The sequence below is a fragment of the Nematolebias whitei genome, chromosome 11 (assembly GCF_014905685.2).
Source record: "Nematolebias whitei isolate Nwh7 chromosome 11, NemWhi1, whole genome shotgun sequence".
Lineage (NCBI taxonomy): Eukaryota > Metazoa > Chordata > Actinopteri > Cyprinodontiformes > Rivulidae > Nematolebias > Nematolebias whitei.
In genome coordinates, this window is record NC_056508.1 from 45,805,911 (window position 1) to 45,831,155 (window position 25,245).

Consider the following 25,245-nt stretch of genomic DNA (forward strand, 5'->3'; position numbering starts at 1 on the left):
TGGATGGATGGATGGATGGATGGATGGATGGATGGATGGATGGATGGGTGGGTGGATGGATGGATGGATGCATCATCATGTAAACCAGCTGTGCAGAAGATTAACGGTTTTCTTCGAGTCTTTAGAACCAAAGGAACGCCTCTTGGCGTTCCTCCAAAGACTCCCGACTCTTTTGAACTCCTGCAGCAAAACGCCTGCAAGCTTCTGGAAAGTGACGACGCGGGGCCTCACTTCATGGCGTCCCCTCAGTGCGTCGGCTACAGCCGTCAGACGGCCCTCCCCCTCACCGCCACCATGTGCCTTCCCGACCTGACGGAGATCCGCAGGGCCGTCAAACTGTGGGTGAAGAAGATCTCGGCCCGCTCCGTCTTCGTCGCCACCGACTCCGACTCCCACAGGGACGATCTCGAGAAGCTCTTGAAGGGGAAGGTGGGTTCATTTGAGCGTTCAGCGTCTGATCTGCAATACGAGATCCTAAAGGCGCCGTGCTTTGGTCAGAATTTGTAAGAGTGACGGGACCGGGGCTTTTCAGTGAAGTCACTGGAATGTGTTGACCGTCGGTTTGATTCCTCCGTCTTTTGTAGTACAGTAGTCCCTCTCTACTCCGTGGTTCGTTTATCACAGACTCGCTGTATCGCGGTTTTTCAAAGTAAGATTGGACATGACACACAACTGGCCGATTGATGGATGAGCCGCACGATCTGCGTGGAATTTTTATTTAAAATAAATGTTAAATTATTTAGCAGCTGCTGCACATCTGTGGGAGAAGCTTCCTCCTGCAGCTGATCAGCTGATCTCTGCTCTGTACGGAGATCAGCTCCTGGAGAAGTGGGCGTGGCCAAGAGTGCAGCCGGAGGCAGGGAGCAGAAATCATGACATTCGGTGTCTTTTAGAGCGTTTAGACTTTAGAAATATTTTTTTGAATATTGCAAGAGTGTGGGAATGATTTAAAACTTATCTATCCATCTATCTATCTATATCTATAGATATATAGATATAGATATATATATAGATATAGATAGATATGTATATAGAGATATATATGTATATATAGATATATATGTATATCTATATATACATATCTATATAGATATAGATAGATATATAGATATAGATACACACACACACACGATAAAGATGAATTTTAATTTGTTCATTGAATTTAAAGTTTTAACCCAAGTTTGAAACTCAAGGAAGTTGTTAGGAGCTAAAAATGAGTTTATTATGAATCTTTGATTAAAATCTCTTCAAGCATCAATGCTGTCTGCTCCTGACCCTGCTGCTGCCCTGGGCTCAAGGTGGCCCACAAGCCGTAATGTTAAAACGGAGGCTCTGTGGGTCACGTTGGGTCAGCAGCAGGTCTTTAAGAGTTGCACAACTTTAGCTCTTGGTGTTTGTTTTCTTCCCGTCTTCAGCTAGTTGTGCTTTTCTTTGGTCCTTCTTGCAGGTGAAGGTGGTGACTCTCCAGGAGGACTCGGCCCAGATGGACCTGTACGTCTTAGGACGAGCCGATCACTTTATCGGGAACTGCGTCTCCTCCTTCTCCGCCTTCGTGAAGAGGGAAAGGGACGTCCGCGGCCTGCCGTCCTCCTTCTTCGGCATGGACGAGCCCGGGAGAGTAAACGGCAGAGAAGAACTCTGAGCGTCCAAAATGTCCACGTCGTGGACGATGGTGCTGGACGTGGAGGGACAAACGCGGCGCAGCGGGTTCGTTTTGGGTCCAGTTTTAAGTTGAGCTTAGGACCAAGCTGCTCGTCTTCAGGTTCAAGTTAGAACGTCTAATTTTTCCTAAAGGACACGACAGATGACACCCATGTTCTGAAAGGAAACCAGGATGAGCGAAGACAATCCACTGATGCATTTTGCACCGATAAAAACGACTAAATACGTTTAAAATGGTCGTTTAGGTAGTTTTTTTTATGTTTGATCAACAAATCTGTAGTTTTAAGAATCTTCTCCCTCAGCTTACTGTTCATTTGAAGTTCTGCTCCACCATTTGTTTTTAAAGTGTGACCAAGCTGACGATGTGCAACATCCAAACTGAACCGTTACCTTCACCTGTTGGTTCGGATCTGAATGAGAACCAGCTCAGGATGTGCAGCAGAACTGCAGAGGGACCTGCACGAGCTGAAGGCCAGGCTGGTCGTGGTCGCCCGCTCCGTGGTGTGTTCAGGCTGCTTCCGTCTGGACGCAGCAGCGATCAGGCTCCTCCACGAACAGCCCGTAGTTATTTCAGCTTCTTACCGTCTTTACAAGTGCAGATGTTTCAGTTCTGTCTGTGAAACAAATAAAGATTCTTGGACTTGTTTACAGAACGTGTGCCGTTACGAACCACTGAAACTTCAAACTCTGTGTCAGGAAAGAAAATAAACGTTTGGTGGGTTGAATGCCAAAGTGCTTCACATCACAACATTTAACAATCGATGCAAAAATGCTGGAGAGTTTCTACGTATTAAAAGCCCGCCTGAATTAAAAGGTCCAGGTCGGTGATGGATCTCTGGTCCTGACCCACTTGGTTCCACAGTCTGGGTGTTGACCGAAAAGGTCCGGTCACCCCAACGTTTGTGTTTGGACTTGGGGACAATCGGAAAAGAAGTATTAGTTGATCTTAGGGTCCTCGTGCTCACAGAAAGCCTCTAGTTTTAAATAAGGTGGGACGAGACCAGCACGCCCTTAAAAAGTGAATTAAAAAGTTTTAAACCAGTTAAAACAGACTGGAAGACACTGGAGAGAAAATACAACGGGTGATGTCTGGTGGTTACGTATAAAATTGTCTTGTATCTCGGGGTCTTGTTCACGAATGAGGGAAAAATGGAGCGAGAGATCGATGGGCAGATAGGTGCAGCGTCCCAAGTTTCTAACAGTCCGGACTCTGATGTCAGAGCACTCGCTCAAGGCGGACGCCTTTCCCTCTCCCTCCCCCTGTTCTCCTCTTCCTCCTGTCTTGGAGCTCCTGTTACACATCTTCCAAACGAAAACAAAAAAAATACTGTTATGGATCTGATCAGCTGAACTTAACGCAATCAACAAAACGACAGGGTCCTGGAGAGCCCTCATGTCCTGCTGAGACTCACGCTGCAGGACACGTTATGGACCCGTGGGGGGGGTGGGAGCGGATGCGTCTTTCAGTTCTGTCTCAGGAGGACACCAAAGACGTTTATATAATTGGATTCATGATAGCAGGGTTCCACTTTTTGGCATCGGCAGGTTCCTACGTTATCGGCTTGAGGAAGCATCGGCAGCAGTTGGTCATGACAAAACTGTCAAGTAGGGGTGCACCGATAAATCGGCCCCGATTTCTTTAATTTTGGGGAATCGGAAATTGGCCGATACTTGCATGAGAAATCGATTTTACAGGATTTTTTTTAGTTTTCACAACAATTGTCTGAACTTCATTTATATTTCAGAGCACTACCTCATGGCCAGTTGAAACAAGTTTGTTTTGTTTCTAGGATATTGTTCAAGGGTCTGTTTTTCAATAAAATAGTATGTTTCTGTCAGCTGCTCTCTTCTTCAGGGGTCACCACAGCGAGCGAACTCGCATGAGAGATTTGGCAATTTGTTTTACACCGGATGCCCCTTCCTGATGCAACCTGGGCTCGAACCCACAACCTCAGGATTACTAGACCGTGGCACTGACCACCGAGGTACTGCAGCCCATGTTTTTCAATAAAATAAGATTTGAAAATTGAAGGTGCATTGTGACCTTATAACACCCGACAGTGTTGATTATAAAACAAAATCGGAATCGGCAGGTCAGGCTTTTTAGAAAATCGGTGATCGGCCAGAAAACTGCAGTTGGTGCACCCCTACTGTCAAGTCTGTGTGAAGGTTTGGTTCGTGCTTCGAGTACTCAAAACCAGCTGCTTTAGGAGTTAAACCGTAAGATGGAAGCGATTTGCGAGAATCACAGGCCACCTGCGGCTTCTGGGATTCACCAGCATGTTGGAAACTACCTAGAATTGGGTGCATTCACACCAGCCCTGTTTAGTCCGCTTTAATCGAACTCTAGCTCGTTTTCCTAGAAAGTCCGGTTCGTTTAGGGAGGTGTGAACACGCCATCGAACTCTGTCACGGAACAAAAAGGCGAACTCTGGCCTGGGCTAAAACCTAAGTCTCGGTCCGGTAGAAGCGAACTCCAGCGCGGTTCGAGTGCAGTGTGAATGTAAACGGACCGGACCCGCTCCGCAGGACAAACAAACACGCATTTCTCTTATATGGAGCCGTCAGCTGCCTTGTGTGGAAAAACAATATTCTCCATAGTCTTCTGCTCATGCTAAGTCCATTTTTGAAAAATGGACAAAATAGAACTCTTAAAACTTCGATTTATATTTACAGAAGAAGACGTGTCTTCAGAGGTTTTTGAGTCGTTTCTTTCAGTAGTTCTTGGTGCAGCGCCCCCACAGGCGAGCGGGGGAACAGGTTGGTTCAACAGGTTGACTCGACTGCAGAGTGCAGTGTGAATGCAAACGCACCAGCTCAAATGTAACAAAAGGTCATGAATATTGGTCCCCAACCGAACAGAGTCTACCGGACCGTCTGGTGTGAAAACGACCTTAGTCTCATGGCACAGACCAGTGCAATGCCCACAAATCCGGCCATTTTGGATCTTGATGGTACCAGCAGGACGTCTCCTCCCCCACATTAAAACCAACTTTCAGTTTCTGTCCGTAGAGCGGACACATGTCCAGTTTTAAGACTTTAATAAATCCCATAGTTAGGGTTGGCTTATGCTGCTATAGACTGACTACTAGAGGACAAACTGACCTCATTTCATTAAATGAATTGTTAAAATTGAAGTTTTCATTTCCCTCTCAACATGAGATTCTTGACCTGCCATTGTGTATCTGTTCCTCTCAAACCCAGCCAGTCGAAGCAGATGGCCACTTGTCCTCAGCCTGGTTCTGTTAAGAGTTTCTTTCTCATGGAGTTTTTCCTTTCCACTGTCGCCTTCAGGTTTGCTTAAGATCAGAGTTGAACTCCATCACAGAACTCTGAGCAGTCTGCTCCTCAGATAATTTTAATTATTTTTATGTATGAAAGTTTCAGTGCTTTGAGATGAGTTCTGTTGGGACTTGGAGTTTTAAAAATAAAAACTGAATTTTGCTGCAGGGTGGTTTCAAGTTGGACTTAACACCCCCCAAGTGTCATTTCTGTCATCTGTGAACATGTCATGGAAATCCATCTTCTGACCATAAAATCCATGAACAGACTCCTCCCATCAGAATGTCATATGGATATGCATTTGAAAATAAAGATCAATAATTTATTATAATCTTAAAATTCTATATGCATAAATGCAGATATGGCAAGTCTTAGCCATTACGGTCTGTATTCATACAAGAACTCCAGATGTTAACTTTCATTTAAGACTGTTAATATAAAATAAATAAAAAAAACGCTCACTCAGATAATCTAGCACTCTGACAAATTATTTGAGGAATTATGTAGAATGTTAGAGAAATACTCATTTTACTTTACATATTTGCCAATTTTCATACCACTACTTTTACTTAAATCTATGATGTTAATTGTTTAAGCATATGTTGACCTCAGGAGTATGACAAGATATTTTTACATGTTTATATGAATCATCGTCATTTGTTATTCTGTTCTTGGTTTCTGTACGTTCAATAGTTCAATATAAAAAAAATAAATAATGTTAGTGTGGTTTGGTTAGCAGGTCCCGTCGGCAGCTTGATGGCAAGGAGCACAGCAGCTACCCTCCAGAACCGGGTCCGGCAGATGGAGAACATCCAAGGTTTCCCCACAGAACCGAACGGGTCCATAGAGTTGGGTCCGTGCAGGCAGATGATCATGGAGACGGCCGCCATGACGGGTCTGAGCCCGAGGCTGGAAGGACTGAACCACGATGGCAAGGCAGCGACAGGAAACTCCACAAGTGTGTCGTGGTCATACACGTACCGTGGACGTGCATTGTAGGCGCAAAAAATATAAATAAATAAGCTACCGCTTGGCTGAGCACGGCCATCTTGGCTCCCCCAAACAACCAACAACAAACAAAAAAGTAGAAATTACTAAAATGCTTTATTATATAAACCGTAAAAACACTCAAACATTAAATTATTAAAATTCAGTCTTTTTGGCAGACGGAGCCATTTTGGCTCCATTCAAGCATTGATCGCACAGATGGCCGAGTTTATGAACGAGAACTGGTTCATCTTCTCGGAAAAGACCCACCTAGAAAAGAGTCAAAACCACATCAAGCTCTGCCGCAACAATTCATTCAACACATCCGCCACTTTTCTGCCATCAGGTCATGGAGGCAACAAGTCCAGGAGAGAATCAGACCTCCCTATTCCTCGCTCCTCCTGGGGGGATCCCAAGGTGTTCAGGTCCAAGAGGACCTCCAATCCCTACAGCGAGTTCTGGGCCTTGCCACAGTGGACATGCCCAAAAACCTCCAAAAGGACGAGTTCTAATCTGCTGAAACATCCGACTCTGGGCCAGGGAGCAGCTCTACTTCAACGTTTACACATTTATAAGTTTAGAATAAAAGATGCAATTTTATACATTTGTGTTGGGGCCACAGCAGAAACACTAATGCACACGAGTACAAGTTCTTTAAAAAAAAAAGATTTTAAGAAAAGAGACTAACCTGTCCGTTTTCGTATGATATTCCAGAACTGGTTTTCGGCCCGTACCATAGGTTTTGCATGCCAGCACATAGATGATGCCGCCAACAGCAGCACACTTCACAGCTTGTGGATGTGGCATTGATGCACAGTCGCACCACTCCTCCGTGACGAGGTCGTACCCCTCAATCGATTTTAAGAAGCCTGGGGGGAAAAAAAGGTAAATAAAAAAAAGTTAGAGCTACAGTTTAGCTGCTATTCAGAACTTCGTAGAGTTCTATCTACCCTGTGGACCCTGTCCTCCAACTGCATAAATCCTGTTCTGGACCACCACCAGACCATGGTTCTTCCTGGCTTGCCTCATGGGGCGTAACTCCGTCCACCTGAAAACGTTGCAGGTAAACTTGAGTCAATCATTGGATGTTCATTTAATACAGATTGCTAGAGGGCCACATTCATTCAAGATGGCCGCCATAACAAAGGGGTTACAACTCAGTCATGTTTACGAACGTTGAGCTACAACTTGATGGGGCAAGTAGCTGAGATTCAACAAACTTATTTGGAGCCACTTGTTGCACGAGATCTTTGCTCAGCCATTAAATCGTAGTCTGTTGAAGGCAACCCCAACTGGAAATTTCATGAACCAGTAGACCAGTGTTGAATACGTCAAGTTCTGAGACAAAACCACCCGGAATAGAAGGACTCCCATGTCCATATGCTCTTTGCGAACTTTACATCCACCTTCAACACCATGATCCCCCAAACCCCGATGGACAAACTACTCTCACCAAGACTGAGCCTCTCCATTTGCAACTGGGTCCTAGACTTCTTAAACAGAAGTCTGAGGATCCACAACTTCACCATAACCCTCAGTGCCGACTCCCCTCAGGGCTGTGTGCTGAGCCCTCTCCTGTTCACGCTGTTCACGTATGATTGTGCAGCTACCCATCCAGGCTGTCACATTGTAAAGTTTGCAGATGATACAGCGGTGGTGGGATGCATCTCAAACAATGATGAGTCCAGCTACAGGCAGGAGGTGGAACACCTGGAGAGCTGGTGCAAAGAGAATAACCTTCAATGTGAAGAAGACAAAGGAGATGGTCGTGGACTTAAGGAGTAACATAAACACCTACACCCCTACACCCCCCCCCCCCCCAAAAAAAAACAAAAAAACAAAAAACAAACAAAAAAAAACGTAAGAGGATCTGTGGTGAAGTAGTCTCCAGCTTCAAGTACTTGGGTGTACACATGAATGACGCTGGGGCAACAACACCACCAGCCTGATCAAGAAAGCTCATCAGAGACTCTACTTCCTCAGGCGGCTGAGGCGAGCTGGTCTGGGAAGCTCAGTCCTCACCTCCTTCTACAGGTGTGCAGTGGAGAGCATCCTGTGCTCCAGCATCAACGTGTGGCATGGAGGCTGCACAGCTGCAGAAAGAAAAGCTTTGCAGAGAGTGGTGAAGGCTGCACAGAAGATGTTGGAGTCAGTCTCCCCACCATCACAGACATCTACACCTCCAGATGCAGGAAGAGGGCCACCTGCATCATGAAGGACCACACTCACCCAGCACACACTTTTTGCCCCGCTCCCCTCAGGAAGGAGGTTGAAGAGCATTAAGTGTAGAACCACTAGACTGAGGGACAGCTTCTACCCTGAAGATGTTACTCAAATCCCCAACCAGAATTATTATTATTTTTTTAAATCACTAATGACTAATTGACGATTTGACGCCTTTAAGCTGCTGATTTCATACTCCTCTGCTCACACAGGCTGCCATTTAATTTACCGCTTATTTTACATGAGTGTTTGTGGCATCTTAGGTCCTTGTGTACAGTTTACACTTTATATTTTTGCCATTTTTGGGTGCAACTGGGACCTCGAGTACACAGTTTCACTCCACCTCATGTACCACATGTGATGCGAATGACAAAGTCTCCTTGAACGTTGAAACTAGATTTCAAGTGATTTTTTTTCCAAAACAAGGATCTACCCATCAAAGGACTCACTGTTGGGTGTTTGGGTTGTAGACCTCGAAGCGGTTGGTGATCTCCTTCTGGTTCCATCCTCCACAAATGTAGACGAGCCCCCTGTCCGCCACCGATGCATGGCAGGAGCGGGCGTTTAACATGTTTGGTTCAGTTTGCCACAAGTTTGTCTCCGTGTTGAAGCAGTCAAAGTTACAAGTCGAGCGACCTGCAAATCAAACATTTTCAGATCAGTACCGTTGGAGCATTTTCCTACCTCTGGTCAGGTCTGGAGGCAACCAGTCCAGGACATCCCTCCCAGCTTCTTGGGGACCAAAAGACATTTCCAGAACAGAGGGGATTTATCCATCTATTGAATTCTGGGTCTTCTCCCAGTGAAACATGTCTGAAAACCCTTTAATGGACGAGTTAAGGCATCCCGATCAGATGCCTGAACCACCTCAATGGACTCATTTCGACAGGTGCAGTGACTCGACTCAGAGCTCCCCGGCCGAGCCTGGCCACCCTACGAAGGAAGCCCGTAGGTGTGCCAGGATCATCTCCTTTCGGTCGCGATCCATATCATGACAGTAGGTCAGAGATGAACGTAGTGAAACCAGTGAATTAAAGAGTCTCTTCTGGCTTTGCTCCTTTTGCACCAGAGTGGTGCATCGCCCACCCCCATTACAGAGAATGACGTCACAATTTTTCCAGTCCATCTCTCGCTTAATGCTACCAATTTGAGACGCAGACCATGGTGGCCGGTCCATAGGGGCAGAGCCCCACCTAAATAATAAGTACTGATACGACCTCTACCTAAACCTGACCTCAAATCCAGGAGCTGGGTCCAGCTGCAGTGAAACCTGCTGAGACCAACAGTGGAGATATGTAGTTTTTTTTACATCCATTTGGAGCAGAAGGAATGGACCAGAACAGAAAACACAAGGGGGAAAGTCAAAGGACAGGAAGTTTCCACAAACATGAAAAGGACCCAATTTAAAACAATTCTTTTCAGGTTGGGTGTAGCTGATGGGGGTCGATGGTTGAAGCAGCGGTCTCGTGTTTGTGGGTTCGATCTTCACTTGAATCTACTGGATTCAGTGATTTTTTTTTTTATCATTAACTTCAAGTATTTTAGTTGCTTCACTGAACTTTTTCCTCCCATTAACTGTGGTAATCTGGAGTATTATGTCATAACACGTTGAGACCACTTCGACCCACCGGAGAACCCCCACCCCCAAAAAAAAAAAAATTTTTTTAACTTCTCATTTATGCACAGGAGCCATCACTGGACACAGATACTCAAACACCTTTGAGGCTAAAGACAGCGCCCCCCCCCGCCCCCCAATAAAAGAACCATGGCCTCACATTTGAGTCGGCTCAAGACCCAAAACAACTTTCACAGTACTGACCGCAATCAAGCGTTCCCCCAGATACGTAGATCTTCCCCCGGGAAGCACAGGCAGCCAGGTCCACTCGAGGTCTGGGCAGCTCTGGCTTGGAGAACCAGATTTTCTGCCCAACGCTGTAGCAGTCGACGCATCTGGTGCCCCTACTGCTCCAGCCGTTCCAGCCGCTCAACATGTAAACCAGGCCGTTGCAGTAGACCGCCACCGCTTCTTTGCATTCCCAAAAATCGCAGCCAATGGACGTCAAGCTGTAGTTCTGCACGAAGACAATTGTGCACCTTTTATAAAATGACCAAGGTCCAAAGAAATGCGTTAGTTAAACGTGTAAAACTTCAGTACTCTGGGGTTGAAGGAGTGGCCGAGTTTGGGCGCCGTGGTTTGCAACACAGCGACGCGCAGCATTGGTTTAAGGCGAGAATGGATCTTCATGGACAGGTCCTTGTGGTCCTGGCTGGGCGAGAGGTAGTACGTTAACCCACCTTGGACAGAGGAACAGGTGTTAACCCAGCAGGAACATTCTGCCAAAATCCAGATGGTCTTCCACAGCTGCAACCGTTGCCGCTCGTGCAACAGATTTCAAGCTTCGTTTACTCACTTATGAGCATCCTCAGGCACTTTTGGTTGTTCTGGACCAGGGGCTCGTGCTGCACGGTCTCAGAGAGGAAGACGTGGGGGATCAGAGGGAAGCAAACGCAACTCAACACCTCCTCTAGATGTTGCCGCCTGTTGGACAGGTCGTGCTTCAGCCAGAGCAACGCAGCTTCGTATATCTGAAAACCCAACAGCAAACTGGTTGATCCACTGTGCTAATACAAGACCGAGCTTGTTGAAAGATCTCAGACTGAAGAAGTCTTCTGGATAAAAAAAACGTTTCAAACAAGGACCCGTCCAGAGGACTAGTCCGAGTTCATCACAGCAGCATACCTTCTCCTCAGAACAGGACAGACTGTTGTGCTGCAGCAGTTTCAGGAGCCGACTCTCCTCAAGTTGAAGAAATTCAGAACATTTGACCACTTCTGTGAAGTTGTGCACAGCGAAGTTCTCCGCTTTAGCCTTCAGTCTGGGACAACTGATCAAATCTGCCAGGGCTGATACACCTGCGGGAGCAGAAACGTCACTGAACGTTTCCAGACGAGGCAGGCCGGCGTTTGCACCGGGAGAGGTCGTGCTCGTTACCCAGACAGTTGGAAGCGTTGATCCGTTCCCTCAGGAAGTCCAGGCACTTGGTCTTCACGGGATCAATCTGATACAGATCGGCTGTGAGCAGCAGCGACTGGACGTTGCCCTCGTTCACCGAGACCCTGAAACAAAACGACAGGAAGTTTCTGACGTGCTCAAGAACTTTACTGAAGAGTTTTAAGCCTCCGCCGGGCTTACCGGGCCGTGTAGAGATATTCAGTCAACTGCTCGACGACTTCTGGCTCAACGTCCCTCAGCTCCAACTCACGAGACGCCGACTCCTTCATGTTAGCTGGACCACAACACGTTCAATCATCTTCCAGGTTTGTGAAGGGCTCCAATCTCACCGTGTGAATGTTTATGAAGCATCGAGATCCAGTTTTCTTTGCATTTTTCTCGTTCCACAATTTTAATCCTCCAACAAATCAAATAAAAACGTTCAGCTCTTTCTGCACTTTTCTGCTGCGACTTCTGGTATCGGTGCAACTTTAGCTTTTAGAAATATTTAGCCTTTTCTGCCACTTTTTCCCCTCATAAAAATGAACCGAGCTCATTTTACATCCTTCAAATCTTTGGATCCGTTTACAACCTTTTACTGCCGCTTTCAATTTAGTTCTGGTTCAGCTTCTTTCTGCAAATTTAAACTTTAGAGTTAAATTTCAGACGTTGTGCTTTTTTTAGATTCTGCCAATTTCAGCTTGTTACGCTTTTTTCAGTTTGTTTCTGCTAGCTTCAGAGTTTTCTGCCCTTTCAGCTACTATTTAGCCGTTTTATGTCTTGCTTTTTCTAGTCAATTCCACATTTTTTTTGCACTCATTTCAACCTCTGAGCCTAATTCAGAAAAAAATGTGCTCTCCGCTTCCTTCTGGTAATTTCAGCATTTTAGGCTAGCAACTTTTCAGCTGTTTTTTTTTTTTTTTTTTTTTTTTTTTTGGATAATTTCAGCTTTTTATATGCGTGTAATTTGTTAATTAACAGAACAGCTGAATTTAATTTCCCTTTGGGATTAAATATTTTTGAATTTTAATAATTTATACCTTTGTGCTCATTTCTGTTTCTTTCAGCTTAATTGGGTAAACATGTTCCTTCTGCCAATTAAAAAAAAGTTAAGTCTGGTCCTCTGGACATTCAAAAAACAAAAAGCAGAACAAAAAAAATAATCCTTCTGCTTATTTAAACTTGTTCTACATTTTCAGCTAGCTTTTTATTATTGTTATTATTATTGTTATTATTATTATTGTTATTATTATTATTGTTATTATTATTATTAAGCCATTTTCAGTTTTCAGATTTATTCAAGTTTGTGGTAATTTCTGCCACTTTCAGCTTGTTCTGCTATTTCAGCTATGATTTAGCCGTTTTATGCTTATTTGGCTTTTTCAGCCAATTCCACTTTTTTAAAGTTCATTTTAACTCTTTCTGGTTTAAGCTTTTAACTACATTTCAGCTTTTTTTGTTGTTGCCAATTTCAGCTTTTTAGGTAACTTTACATTTTTTGTTCTCACTTCTGCTTATTTAAACCCAGTTCAGAAGATGAGTTTTCTTTCTGCTTTCTTCTGCTAATTTAAGTTTATTCTTCCATTTCAGCATTTTTGTTGTTGTTGTTAATTTAAGCTGTTTTTCAGTTAATGCAATTACTGTAGTGTTTAATCGTTTGAGCTGCTTACTGGTCAACATCAGGCGGAAGAAGTGACTGGCAGCAGCCAAAACCACTCGATGGGCAGGAAACCGTCTCCCCTGGACCACCAGAACCACGTCACAGAACTCGCCCTGCAGAAACTGACAGATGAAGCTGCAGGTCTTCATCAGGGGCGTGATGCTGAAGTCCTCCACCTTCTCACCTCTTTTCTGAAGTCGTTCATGACCTTCAAGCAGGACGACTCGTGGGAAGCTGGTTTGGTGGCACAGGTTCTGGCGGGCTTTGACGTGGGAGTCTTCCCTTTGGAGGCCATTTCTTCTCACCTGGCCGATTCTAAAATCTGTTCACACGGTTTTAAAAAGACAGTTTTAGCCACAATCAGAGAAAAACAGTTTGACAAAGTTAAAACTTCCTGGAACTTTTATTTGTTGGAAATTATTGCAAACGTTTTGGATGTTTGGGGTTCTTCTCTGCTCCAAAACACCTGATTCAAATGGTTCAATTAAGACTAATCAGGTGAGGAAACATTTAAAACCTGCAGGAGCCCGAGGGCCAGGGATTTTAATTCACTTAACCAATTTAAAAAATGACTGAAGGCAAAAATACAGAAGAACGGATTTTGATAGACCTTCAAAAGTCTGGAAACTTAAGACTTTCACACAATATTGGAAAGAAACGAGGAATGACTCAAGTCTTTTGCACATTTAAGTGTAAAGCATCGAATATAATTAGTTTACAAAGACAAAAGTTGCGGCTTTAAATAAAAATAAAAAAGTTTAAAGAATCTTACCTGCACTCCGACCGTGGACGGAAAACGCCGACGCGCCGGCCACGCCCCTTTTTAAAGCGCAGGGCTCGTTCATCATTTATCATAACTGCTGGAAAAGATGCGCAACCCGGATTCACTCTGGTCCGCTCCTTACCGGTCCGCCGGCGCTGAAAACAGACGTGAAGCGATGGCAACCCGTAAACGAGGAGTTTAAATGATAAAAACAAACAAACAAACAGCTCTTCGATCTGCAGGATGACGAGAGCAAGCGCCGTAAATGTTCAAATAAATGCGCAATCAGCGGCTGCAAAAGGTCTGCTCGTTATTGGTCCACCGCCACATTAACGAGTTCAAATTGATGGTAACGGCGGGGGAGGGGTTTAAGTATCATAACAAGTGCCGTAATTATTTGCATATACGCCAATCGGCGGAACCAGAATCGACACGAAGTCTGCTTCTTCTGCTCTACACCAGCTAGAAGTGATGACTAGCGGCGAGGAGGAAGTTTAAACTAATACCGTAATCATCGGAAGAGCGGCGCAATCCGCAGCGGAATTATTCAGGCTTTACAACAAGGTCTGCTCGTTACTGGTGCGCCGGCGCATAAATCATGTAGAAGCGTTAGAAAGCCGCGAGAGAGGAAGTTAAGTGTTAAATGGCTTTAGAAGCCTACAACATGACGTGTTGTCTTAAATAAACTGTTAGTCAGAGGCGGGTCTTCAGAGTGCTGTAAGTGTAGTGTGTCAATAATTGTTTACATGTAAACAATATACCATAAATCATATGAAATTCACCCGCCTCCTCAGAAATGGTGCGCCGCTACGTGCGCCGGATCATAAATGGTGCATACCCGGTGATTGTGCGCTCAACCGTTCGCTGGATGGCAAAGTGAAGTGATGGGAGTTTTTGGATTAACGAACTGGTACCGACGCTGGTCCGTGTGTCTCCACTGGTGAAGCTGCCGGTTCGTGTCCCGGTTCGGCGGACAGATGTGTTTGGGTCCCGGAGGGAGTTAGCCAGGTAATGCTAACAGGTTTGTAGCCGAGGTTACCGCGGTGTTTGCCGTTGCTAGGCCGGATGTTGCGCTCCAAGCTAACGGCTAACCGAGCCGCTAACTTTGACAGATTGTTGCTAAAGATTGTTGTTAACCAGTTTAACGGAGGAATGTTGCTAACTAACCACCTGAAAAACGTTCTTTGAGTTAACATTACCCTTGTAGATAGTTTGAGGTTGTAGCTGTTACCAATCCTTAATTCGAAGGGTTTAAATTGCACCAAAATGTCACCAGATTATCTCATTTAGGCTGTTTTATTTTTGTTTTTGACCGTTTTGCTGAACTAAAACAGTAAAACGGTGTAACTCAGCAGGAGTCCTCATCCTGTCTCTGTTTGTTTTGAGTTTCCTTCCAAGGACCCAGACTTTATTCCTATTTTAAAGCAGGTTTGTTTAAATGTAGGATTTTCCTACATTCCTTATAAAAAAAAAACACTTTGCTCTTGGCAAGAGTTGAGGGTTCGAATCCACCAGCAGTCACATGCCAAAGTGTCCCTGGGCAAGACACTGATCCCCTCATTTCCTCCGACGTGTCCCATCAGAGTATGAATATGATGAATCGCTGATTAGATGATTGTTCGATTATCTTTGTAGAGATCCAGCAGTGATGCATGAATGGGTGAATGAGGCACAGATTGTTGTAAACAGCTTTGAAAGGTTCTGTATAAGTTCAGTCCAGTTACCATTCTACTTTGTTTTTAGACACTTGCTGGTTTTCCCGTTTGTTTCTTTGGTCAACGCGTTACATGAATTACACTGACGGGGACCGGTGGCGCTTGCACCAGACTGGGATTTGACTTGAACCGGTCTTGAAAAGTTTGTTAGCACACTTATTTAATGTTGCCAGAAGTTTTTCTTTGAATATTTTTCGTGGAGGAGTTTAAATATCTGATCGTCTTGTTCCTGAGCGATGGATCAACGGATCCTCGTCCTCAGTAACGAGGACGTTGCTCCGATCGGCCGTGGTGAAGTAAGAGTTTAGTTGAAAGGTACAGCTCTGGATTTACCTTCACCTGTGGTCCTGAGGTTTGGATCAGGACTGACAGAACCAGATTCTGGATACAAGCAGCTGACACGAGCCTCCTTCTCGGGGTGGTCGGGCTCCGCCTTAGAGGAAGGGTGAGGAGCTCCATCATCTTGGGGGGAGCTCGGAGTAGAGCCGCTGCTCTGCATTGAAAGGAGGTTCATCTGATCAGGACACCTCCTTGCTACCTGCCTTTAGAGACCAGAACTGAACCCAGAACTCTCTGGAGGGATTACATCTCCTCTCTGGCCCGGGACCACCTTGGAGTCCTCCAGGAGGAGCTGGGGACTGTCGCTGGGGAGAGGGAGGTCTGGGTTTCTCTCCTGGACCTGTGGCCTCCTGGACCTGTGGCCTCCTGGACCCGACTACACATAAACGATAGAAGATGGAGATGAAGATATTTGTTGTTATTGTTTTCTAAAACTCATTTTTAGTCCTGTCTCTGCACCGGGAGGGAGTGTTTTTTTATGTTAAGCTGCTTAACTCTGACCTGTAAACTATTTTAACTCTAACGGCACCAAACAAACAGAACCAAATTTATTTTTGTTTCTTTGGGGAGTTTTTTTAATTTTTAGATACGTTGCCCACTCGCTCTCTCGTGTATTTATTTATTTATTTTTGCTTGAATAATTTACAGATCAATGCTGAGTGGCTCGATAAACAAACCATTCTTCTGAAAATGATCAGGTGCAAAAAAAGATACAAAAACCATCGAAAATAAAATGTTGAGCAAGACCACCTAAAAATGACCGAACGGTCCGGGTCCTTGAGGGTAAACTCCAAATTAAAAAGGAGAGGCTCAGTTTATCACCAACCAGGTGAAGTTTCCTGTTTGGTTGTAAAAATAATCAAACGTTGTTCTGTTTGCTCCAGACGTGTCCGATGTGGAGGTTTCTCTCAGCGAATCGCTCCTGAAGCTGCAGTTGGAGGACCCGAGGCGCCCAGCGGTCACTTCTGTCAGCTTCCCTCCTCATCATGTCCAAGAGCAAGAGCTCCGAGTCCGTCAAGGTGGTGGTTCGGTGCCGTCCCATGAATGAGAAGGAGCAGGCCGCGGGCTTCGGGCGCGTGGTCTCCGTTGACGTCAAATTAGGCCAAATCATCGTGAAGAATCCTCGGGAAGCCGGCGAACTCCCCAAAGTCTTCACGTTTGATTCGGTGTACGACTGTAACTCCAAACAGCTCGATCTGTACGATGAAACCTTCAGGCCCCTGGTGGACTCGGTTCTCCTCGGCTTCAACGGGACCATCTTTGCGTACGGCCAGACGGGGACGGGAAAGACCTACACTATGGAGGGTGTAAAAAAGGACCTGGAGAAGAGGGGGGTGATCCCAAACTCCTTTGAGCACATCTTCACGCACATTTCACGCTCCCAGAACCAGCAGTACCTCGTCAGGGCATCTTACCTTGAAATCTACCAGGAGGAGATCCGAGACCTGCTCTCCCAGGACCAGTCGCGCCGCCTGGAGCTCAGGGAGAGGCCCGACACCGGCGTGTACGTCAAAGACCTCTCGTCGTTCGTCACCAAGAGTGTTCGGGAGATCGAGCACGTCATGAACGTGGGCAACCAGAACCGCTCGGTGGGCTCCACGAACATGAACGAGCACAGCTCGCGCTCCCACGCCATCTTCGTCATCACGGTGGAGTGCAGCGAACTGGGGGTGGACGGAGAGAACCACATCAGAGTCGGAAAGCTCAACCTGGTCGATTTGGCGGGAAGCGAACGTCAGACTAAGACCGGTGCTCAGGGAGAGCGACTTAAAGAAGCCACGAAGATCAACCTGTCTCTTTCTGCACTGGGGAACGTCATATCGGCCCTGGTGGACGGCAGGAGCAGCCACATCCCGTATCGAGACTCGAAGCTAACCCGTCTGCTGCAGGACTCCCTGGGGGGCAACGCGCGCACCGTGATGGTCGCCAACATCGGCCCGGCGTCCTACAACCTCGAGGAGACCCTGACGACGCTGCGCTACGCCAACAGGGCCAAGAACATCAAGAATAAACCGCGCGTCAACGAGGACCCGAAGGACGCCCTGCTCCGGGAGTTTCAGGAGCAGATCGCCAGGCTGAAGGAGCAGCTGGAGAAACGTGTTGGGAAGAAGAAGAAGAGGAGGCAAAGGAGGAGGGACGGGAGCAACGAGGAGGGTCCAGAGGACGGGGAGACGGAAGACGACGACGACGAAGTGGGAGGTGACTACTGGCGGGAGCAGCAGGAGAAGCTAGAGAGGGAGAAGAAGGCCATCATGGAGGATCACAGTCTGGTGGCCGATGAGAAAGCTCGGCTGCTGAAGGAGAAGGAGAGAAAAATGGAGGACCTGAGTAGAGAGAAGGAGGCCGGAGAGATGCTGGCAGCTAAAGTGAAGGTGGGCGGTCCTACAGCGACACGTCGCAAACATTCATACTCAACCCTGACCCTAAACCCTAACAGTTAAACTTGTTTGAATGTTTGAATGTTTTCCTGCGTCCAGGCGATGGAGAGTAAGCTCCTCGTTGGTGGGAAGAACATCGTGGACCACACCAACGAGCAGCAGAGGATCCTGGAGCAGAAGAGGCACGAAATCGCCGAACAGGTAAAACGAGAGGAGATCTCCTCAAACGCACCAGAGTGCAATAAAAGGAGCGTTTCTTGGAGCAAAGTCTTGGAGAACGTGTTGGGGACGACTCTCAGCTACCACCACACCAGATGTTAGCTGAATATCGGTAAAACTGGCAGATGTGGCAGCCATCTTGGGAAATGGTTAATAAACCGATAAAACAATGTTGGCTCAGGTTTGTTCAGGTGGACAAATGCCAGAAGTTTGAACGTTGCGGCGTTTTTGTTCTCAGAAACGGCGAGAGCGAGAGATGCAGCAGCAGATGGAGAGCCGCGACGAGGAGACCCTGGAGCTGAAGGAGACGTACAGTTCGCTTCAGCAGGAGGTCGACATCAAAACCAAGAAGCTGAAAAAGGTAGCAAACCGGAGGAAGACGCCCGTCTGTACAAATCTGAATCAGTTCACACCTAACATGTTTTTAAACGCTCGATGTATCACGGTATAGTCTTCATCCGTCCGTCGCAAAGGTCAAGGTCAAGGTCAAATATACAAGGTCTTTGCTGGTCCGGGCCGTTGCCGGACATCGCTGTATAATAGTTTGTTGACGGGCGTGCAATGTTCCATACGAGGCACTTGTTGTTTTTATTTTAGTCTAAACATAAAAACAATCAGAACAAAGACTGAAGGAAAACTGAGTCCGTGATTTTCTGGGTTTAAAAAACTTCTACGGCTGTGGATAAATGAAACGTTTGGCTCTTTTCTTTTCATTGAATCATAAATGGTTTTAAAACGATTATGTTTGAAGTGAACTTAGCTGTGGAAAAAACGTGACAAGTCTGCGACGTTTAGAAGTTTCAGAACGAGTTCAGAGTAAAGTAAAATGAAGATTGCACAAAAATCAAATTTATGATACCGAAAGAAATGTTGCAGGTGAAACGATCGGTTTTGTTCTGTCCGATGTTCATCGGGTGTCTTAACTTCTCGCTGTGATTCTTTTTAATTGTTTTTTCCCCGTCGCGGTAACTCCGGTTTCTTTTCCACAGCTGTTTTCTAAGCTGCAGGCAGTGAAAGCAGAAATCCAGGACATCCAGGAAGCGCACATCAAGGAGCGCCAGGACTTGGAACAGACCCAGAACGAGCTCACCCGGGAACTTAAACTCAAGTATGAAGCAGATACAAGTCAGAGGTTTATGTGGGGCATGACCTAATGACTTACTGTCATTTCTGGTGTATAAGCTGCTACACACTTTGAACACTGCATCTCATGCTGTGACTAATTTATGGCTTAATATATATATATATTTTAAAATTTTATTTTAACGAGCTAACAATCTTCCTGCTGCCAATAATCATTATGCTTTTTCACACCCGGGCACTTGTGTAGCTGCCCAACAGACAACCCCTCTGGGGGAGGGTCTCCATGACACAGACCTGTACCTGTCTCACTCATGGTTACTGTGTGCTACTGAATGGACTAACACATAGTGAACACATACACTACGTAGTCTAAGAAGAACAGACTCATCACTGAAAAAAATCAATACTAAACAGATAACCAAAATAATTAAAAATGAAAATGTATTTTGCCCATAATCCCTCTCTGTGGCCATGTGACCAGCAGTCAACCACAATGAACCAATGAGGTACCGTACTATTACGAGGACCCCCCCCCCCCCCCACACACACAAGTGAGACATGCATTGATCAGACTACCTGTTTAAATAAAGTAAAAAAAAAAAAACTGAAACAGGGAGGGGAGGGGCACAGAGCATGTGACTCTCACCTGCATTGATCAGACTACCTGTATATGGTAAAGTAAAAAAAAAAACCTAGTCTGATTACTACTCTAACACACTCGCACTAAATTCTTCAGGCCAGTTATTCTGCGTCTCGTGTTCATCTGTTCAGCGATCATGGAAAACGAACAGAAATTCATACGATGCAGCTTTCAAGTTAAAAGCGATTGATCTGGCTGTCAAAGAAGGAAATTGACCTGCCGCCCGTGAAGTGGTACTCCAAACTGAGAGGGAGCAGGAGTCAAGTCAAATTTATTTATAAAGCACATTTAAAAACAGCAATTGTTACCAAAGTGGAGAGTGGAGCTTTATAAATAAATTTGACTTAACTCCTGCTCCGGAGCTCACATGACTCACGGGGAAAGGGGGAATTACCCCCTCACCCCCCCCGTTCGCTCCTCCTCTCCTTGTTTCATTGGTTTGGCTGTGACCTGTTCTGTAGTTTCATTGGTCAGATTGTTATTTATTTATTTTTTTTAACCTTCATCAGTCTCTTGGGGGTGGGTCCTCGTTTCTTCATTCAATAAAAAAAATTTCAATTCAGTTTATTTATACAGCGCCAAGTCACAACAGAAGTCGTCTCAGGGCACTGAACAGAAACATTTATATGTAAAAAAAACCAATAAGTTATCATTATTTATCTGAGGAGCAGACTGCTTTGAGTTTAACTCCATCGCAGAACTCTCATCTTGAGCAAGCAGGAAGGTGACAGTGGAAAGGAAAAACTCCCTCATTGTCACTAAAGGCTGGTGCTGGTGAACCCAATTGTGCAGGCAGGCAAGGGCTCAGGATGGATATATAAAAATAAAGGATTTATTAACAAAACTAAAGAGCTGACAGGGCAGCAAAACAAACATTGAATGATCAGGAGTATTCACGATACAGACAGGTCATCACCAGTGAACAGAAGACAATGCCAGGACAAGGAGTGAGACAAACGCACAGGTTTAAATACAGCAAACACCAATGAGACAAAGTGAAGACACCTGTGAGTAATCACAGATGCCAAAGACAGAGACTGAGGACGCAAGACATAAACACGACAAGATGGAGCTAGACACCAGGGACAAAAACCACAACTCCTACACTCATGAGGAAGAAACCTTTAGCAGAACTAGGCTCAAGACAAGCGGCCATTTGCCTAGACTACCTCATTGGTTCATTGTGGTTGACTGCTGGTCACTTGGCCACAGATAGGGATTATGGGTAAAATATATTTTCATTTTTAATATTTTGTTTTAGTTGTTTAGCATTGTACTTTTAGTGATTACTGATGTGCTCTTGGCCTAGTTTGTGTTCATTTTGGGTTTAGTTTGTATTAGTCCATTCAGTACCATGAGCGAGAGCGGTAATCATGAAGACCTGTCAGGTTCACTCTGTCTGTTAGTGTTCAACAGTAAACTAAAGTCTTTACATTGTCATCTGGTGGTTGATTCATGATCTACAACAAGAGCTTCACATCTCTCTCAGTAGCTCTGTGCTGCCACTCGTGTTACAACGTGAACGCCCGCAGCTTAAACACAAGCATGGCTGATTTATGTACAAAATAGTGTTTGTTTGTTTTTTATTTAGTGTGCGCGGCTTATAGTCAGGTGCGCTCTATAGACCGACAATTATGGTACATCTATTCTTCTCCACAGTGCAACCCCTACACACTCAAATATCTCACACCAAAAACATTTAGGTTTACTTTCATTCTCTGTTCAATTCCAGTCCAGAAAAACACTAATCTCTAAAACTACAGACATTCACTGTTCAAATCCCTCGGCGACAGGGAACGACGGGGGACAGCAGTGCACCGCTCGTTTAATCTGGTTGGTTTCCTGACTTGGAGCCAGTTTTGAGTCCACAGTCAGGTTGAGGTTGGGGCTGATCCAGAAGCTAAATGTTAGCCTCATTTATCCATTCAGAAACCAGTTCTAATATTTGGACTGAAATGTGTCCAAGTTTCAACCTTCTTGCTACTTGTTTGAGTTGAAGATTTAAGAAGTCCTCCTCCATTGTTCCATCTCCCACAGCATGACACTACCACCACCATGCTTGACAGCTGGTTCAGTGTCCTCAGATCTGAAAGCCTTACCTCGACTCCTCCAAACATCCTTCTGGTCTCTGAGGCCAAACAGCTCAGTCTTCTACATTTGTCTTGTCCAGGTGGACAGCTGCAGGTTTCAGTCTGGCTTGGGTCCACGGGGATATCAATGTTTTATTTGTTTCACCTTGAAAAACAAACAAACAAAACATTCAAATCCGTCATTAAAAGTTAACGTTGTGGATATAAACTTCTCTAAACGTCCATCACAAATTCTTCTTGAAACTCCTCCAACTTTTATCCTCATTAAAGCTTAATGTTTGTCTTTCAGGCACCTGATCATCGAAAACTTCATCCCCTCAGAGGAGAAGAACAAAATCCTCCACAGGGCTTTCTTTGACGAAGAGGAGGAGTGCTGGAAGCTGAAGGCCATCACTCGACTCGAGGAGTAAGTTACAGATTATTCTAACATCTGTGAAGCGTTCTTTGTCAGGTTAGTGAGCTCTCATCCTCACCAACTAAAGTCACTGCGAAATAAATTTAGTATTTACTTGTTTTAAACCTAAGTTACATAAAACATTTTTTTCTTGTTTTAAAAGAGCTCTTTTTACATTTTCTTGGTAAATCTGAACTTATCCAGAGCAAGTTAAGTTTCCACATCAAACAACCTTCAGAGTAAGGAAGATCTGTGAGAATGTGATAATGTAGATGTTTTTCTATTAGTGAGCCAGATTTATGATACTAAAAATTCAGAGTTGAACCTGAAGTTAACAGGATCAGACTCTAATACGGCTGTTTTACCCGGGTTCAGCATTCAAACCTTCATGTTCCATCAGGAGCTCCTGCTTTATCCTGATTTAAGGCAAACATAAAGAAAAATTATGTTTTGTCAAGTCAGGCAGTCACTGATTGTAATACTTTCATATGGAATTGGTTGAAATTTTGAAATAAATATTCCAAAACCAATAGTGACATCCAGAGTTTTGTTTCGTGGTCTCATCTACTTTATTAAATAAATCATAAATAAATGAACCTGATGTTGTTTGATCTGTTTTTCTGCTCCAGTGACCATCAAATGATGTCCAGGCCTCTTTCTGCCGTGGGTTACAGGAGGCCTCTCAGTCACCACGCTCACATGGCCATGATGATGAGGCCCGACATGAGATACAAAGTAGGCTGCACCTTTTTACCTGTTTGGTCCAAACCACACGATGTTCAGGTATACATCTGCTCAAGAAAACATGACAGGACAGGCTTGTTGTTTATTTCAAATGAAGAAAGTAAGCACGATCTAAAACTATCAGCTACATTTTCCAAATAATCAGTTTGTTCATTATAATATTTCTATAATCATTTATACTGTGATTTAACTAGAATATTAGACCTTGCCAGAATATGCAGGGTCTATTCATCACCAAATAAGGAAGAGAGATTTTCAACCGAAGTTAGCTTACATGGAAAAAACGTGTTAAAGTGCACAGATGTTATATGTCTTGGCATAAGGCCAGCCAGTGACCATGTCTAGTAAGTCTGTACGTGGCAAGTAGGAAAAAAAACAAGTCTGCTATACAAGATAAGAAAGGTTTAAAAGAGTTGGGAGGAAGTCTGTCAGTTTTTTGGGGCTTTGTTCGATATTTGATGCTGTTCCTGACTGACCTGATGTTCTTCCATAAACCTCAGTGTTTTTTCTGTCATCCAGAGACTTTGTCTCATCTATTTTTTTACTTAATATTTATTTATTAACCTTTATTTAACCAGGCAAATCCCATTGAGATCACATATTTCTTTTGCAAGGGAGACCTGGGCCTGAAGGCAACATAACATGCATGTTTTTGGTCTGTGGGAGGAAACAGGATTACCCGTAGAAAACCCACGTAAGCACAAGAAGAACATGCAAACTCCACACAGAAAGATCCCTGGTTCAATCGGGGATTGAACCCAGTACCTTCTTGCTGTGAGGCAACAGTGTTAACCACTGAGCCGTCGTGCTGCCAAATAATTACTAATAATTAATAACTTATGTTTGATCAATTTGAGCCACTACATTTTGGTGCCCAATGTGGGGCATATATATATATATATATATATATATATATATATATATATTTTTTTTTTTTTTGTGCTCACACTTTTTCATCATGCAGCTCCCTTTTAAAATGACCAAGTCAAAATGATCTACCTGTAAGCCCCGTTTACACCAGAACAACTTCTAGAAACGTTGGTGTTTTTTAATATTTATTGGGGGTAATAACCAAAAATGAGCGGGTGTACATGAAAAAAAAAACCACTGTAGTTTTCATGTTAGTTGGGTTGCCAGATAAGAAATTACGAACTATAGTCGAACATTGTTAAGTTAGGTCTTCTGGACGGTTTCTTTTTGTTGAAACGTTTCGTCCTTCATCCAAAGAACTTCATCAGTGTGAAGAGCCACAACAAACTCAGTCTCATAAGCAGCACATTCACATAGTGGACCAACCTGTTTGCTGTGATGAGATGGTTTTTGGAGTCCGCCCTCTCCCCCATCAACTCCTGTGAGGCAGCCATGGCCAAAGTGGTTCAAAACACCAAAGCTCATGGTCAGTAATCCAGGTAAAAAAAAAAATCTAATAAATTTCAGTCAGGCCCTCTGGACGATTTCTTTATGTTGAAAGGATTGATGAAGTCCTTTTGGATGAAGGCTGAAACATTTCAACAAAAAAAATAAACCTTCCAGAGGACCAGATCTCATTTTGTTGGATTTTGTACCTGAATTATTGAGCATAAACTTTGATATAGTACTGTGGCTTTAAAATGATAGTACTTTGAACTTAACTGTCATATGTGCTGAGTGAAGATATTCTACGATGAGATGTGTGTTGTGTTTGTTGAACATGTGCAAAGAAAAGGAGGGGGTAAATAAGACATTTTTTAATTTATCTGGCAACCCTGATGCTCAGCTGCATTCATTGTGTATGCAGCGTCTGCATGACAGTTAGTTCAAACTGGTGAAGACACTAACGTCTCTTTGGAGCCTGGAGTTTATTAGTTTTGCTCCAACATGCTGAAAAAAGCTGAGCAACACAAAAACACTCAGCTCTCTGCTGTTTATTATAACTGTTGTTATTTATTATAACTGTTGTTATTTATTATAACTGTTGTTATTTATTATAACTGTTGTTAGAGCAGAAAAACTTTGAACTTCAGCCTCCTGGAGTGCACATGTGCCACTTCACACTTGGAGCATTTCACATCTCCGTGGGGGGTTCCCCTGGTCT

At 44.5% G+C, this 25,245-nt stretch overlaps 3 protein-coding genes across 4 annotated transcripts in view; 2 read left to right on the plus strand and 1 right to left on the minus strand.

Moving 5' to 3' along the window:
* The window catches only part of pofut1 (protein O-fucosyltransferase 1), a 10,382-nt gene extending 8,552 nt beyond the window's left edge, over positions 1-1,830 (plus strand). Inside the window, exons 6-7 of the mRNA XM_037684550.1 lie at positions 187-429; positions 1,448-1,830. Of these exons, the coding sequence (XP_037540478.1) occupies positions 187-429; positions 1,448-1,642 (438 nt within the window). The 3' untranslated portion in view covers positions 1,643-1,830. The remainder of the gene's footprint in view (positions 1-186; positions 430-1,447) is intronic.
* Positions 1,831-2,243: 413 nt separating this feature from the next.
* Positions 2,244-13,607, minus strand: LOC119417758 (kelch-like protein 7). Of its 2 annotated transcripts, none has more exons than XM_037685042.1 (13): positions 13,579-13,607; positions 12,991-13,128; positions 12,817-12,919; positions 11,348-11,441; positions 11,147-11,271; positions 10,895-11,067; positions 10,566-10,740; positions 10,310-10,449; positions 9,974-10,226; positions 8,604-8,790; positions 6,882-6,979; positions 6,620-6,800; positions 2,244-2,276 (listed from the first exon to the last, which is right to left on the minus strand). In XM_037685042.1, exons 2-13 carry the CDS (start codon positions 13,099-13,101, stop codon positions 2,267-2,269), a joined length of 1,650 nt encoding a protein of 549 aa, XP_037540970.1. In that variant the 5' UTR covers positions 13,102-13,128; positions 13,579-13,607; the 3' UTR covers positions 2,244-2,266. The 2 variants fall into 2 exon arrangements, with proteins under 2 accessions (XP_037540970.1, XP_037540969.1); XM_037685041.1 differs by lacking the exon at positions 2,244-2,276 and adding an exon at positions 6,066-6,201.
* A 2,934-nt stretch (positions 13,608-16,541) lies between these two features.
* The window catches only part of kif3b (kinesin family member 3B), a 9,792-nt gene continuing 1,088 nt past the window's right edge, over positions 16,542-25,245 (plus strand). The window contains exons 1-6 of the mRNA XM_037685040.1: positions 16,542-17,995; positions 18,101-18,202; positions 18,459-18,581; positions 19,210-19,328; positions 22,323-22,439; positions 23,057-23,162. Coding sequence (XP_037540968.1) covers positions 16,610-17,995; positions 18,101-18,202; positions 18,459-18,581; positions 19,210-19,328; positions 22,323-22,439; positions 23,057-23,162 — 1,953 coding nt within the window. The 5' untranslated portion in view covers positions 16,542-16,609. The remainder of the gene's footprint in view (positions 17,996-18,100; positions 18,203-18,458; positions 18,582-19,209; positions 19,329-22,322; positions 22,440-23,056; positions 23,163-25,245) is intronic.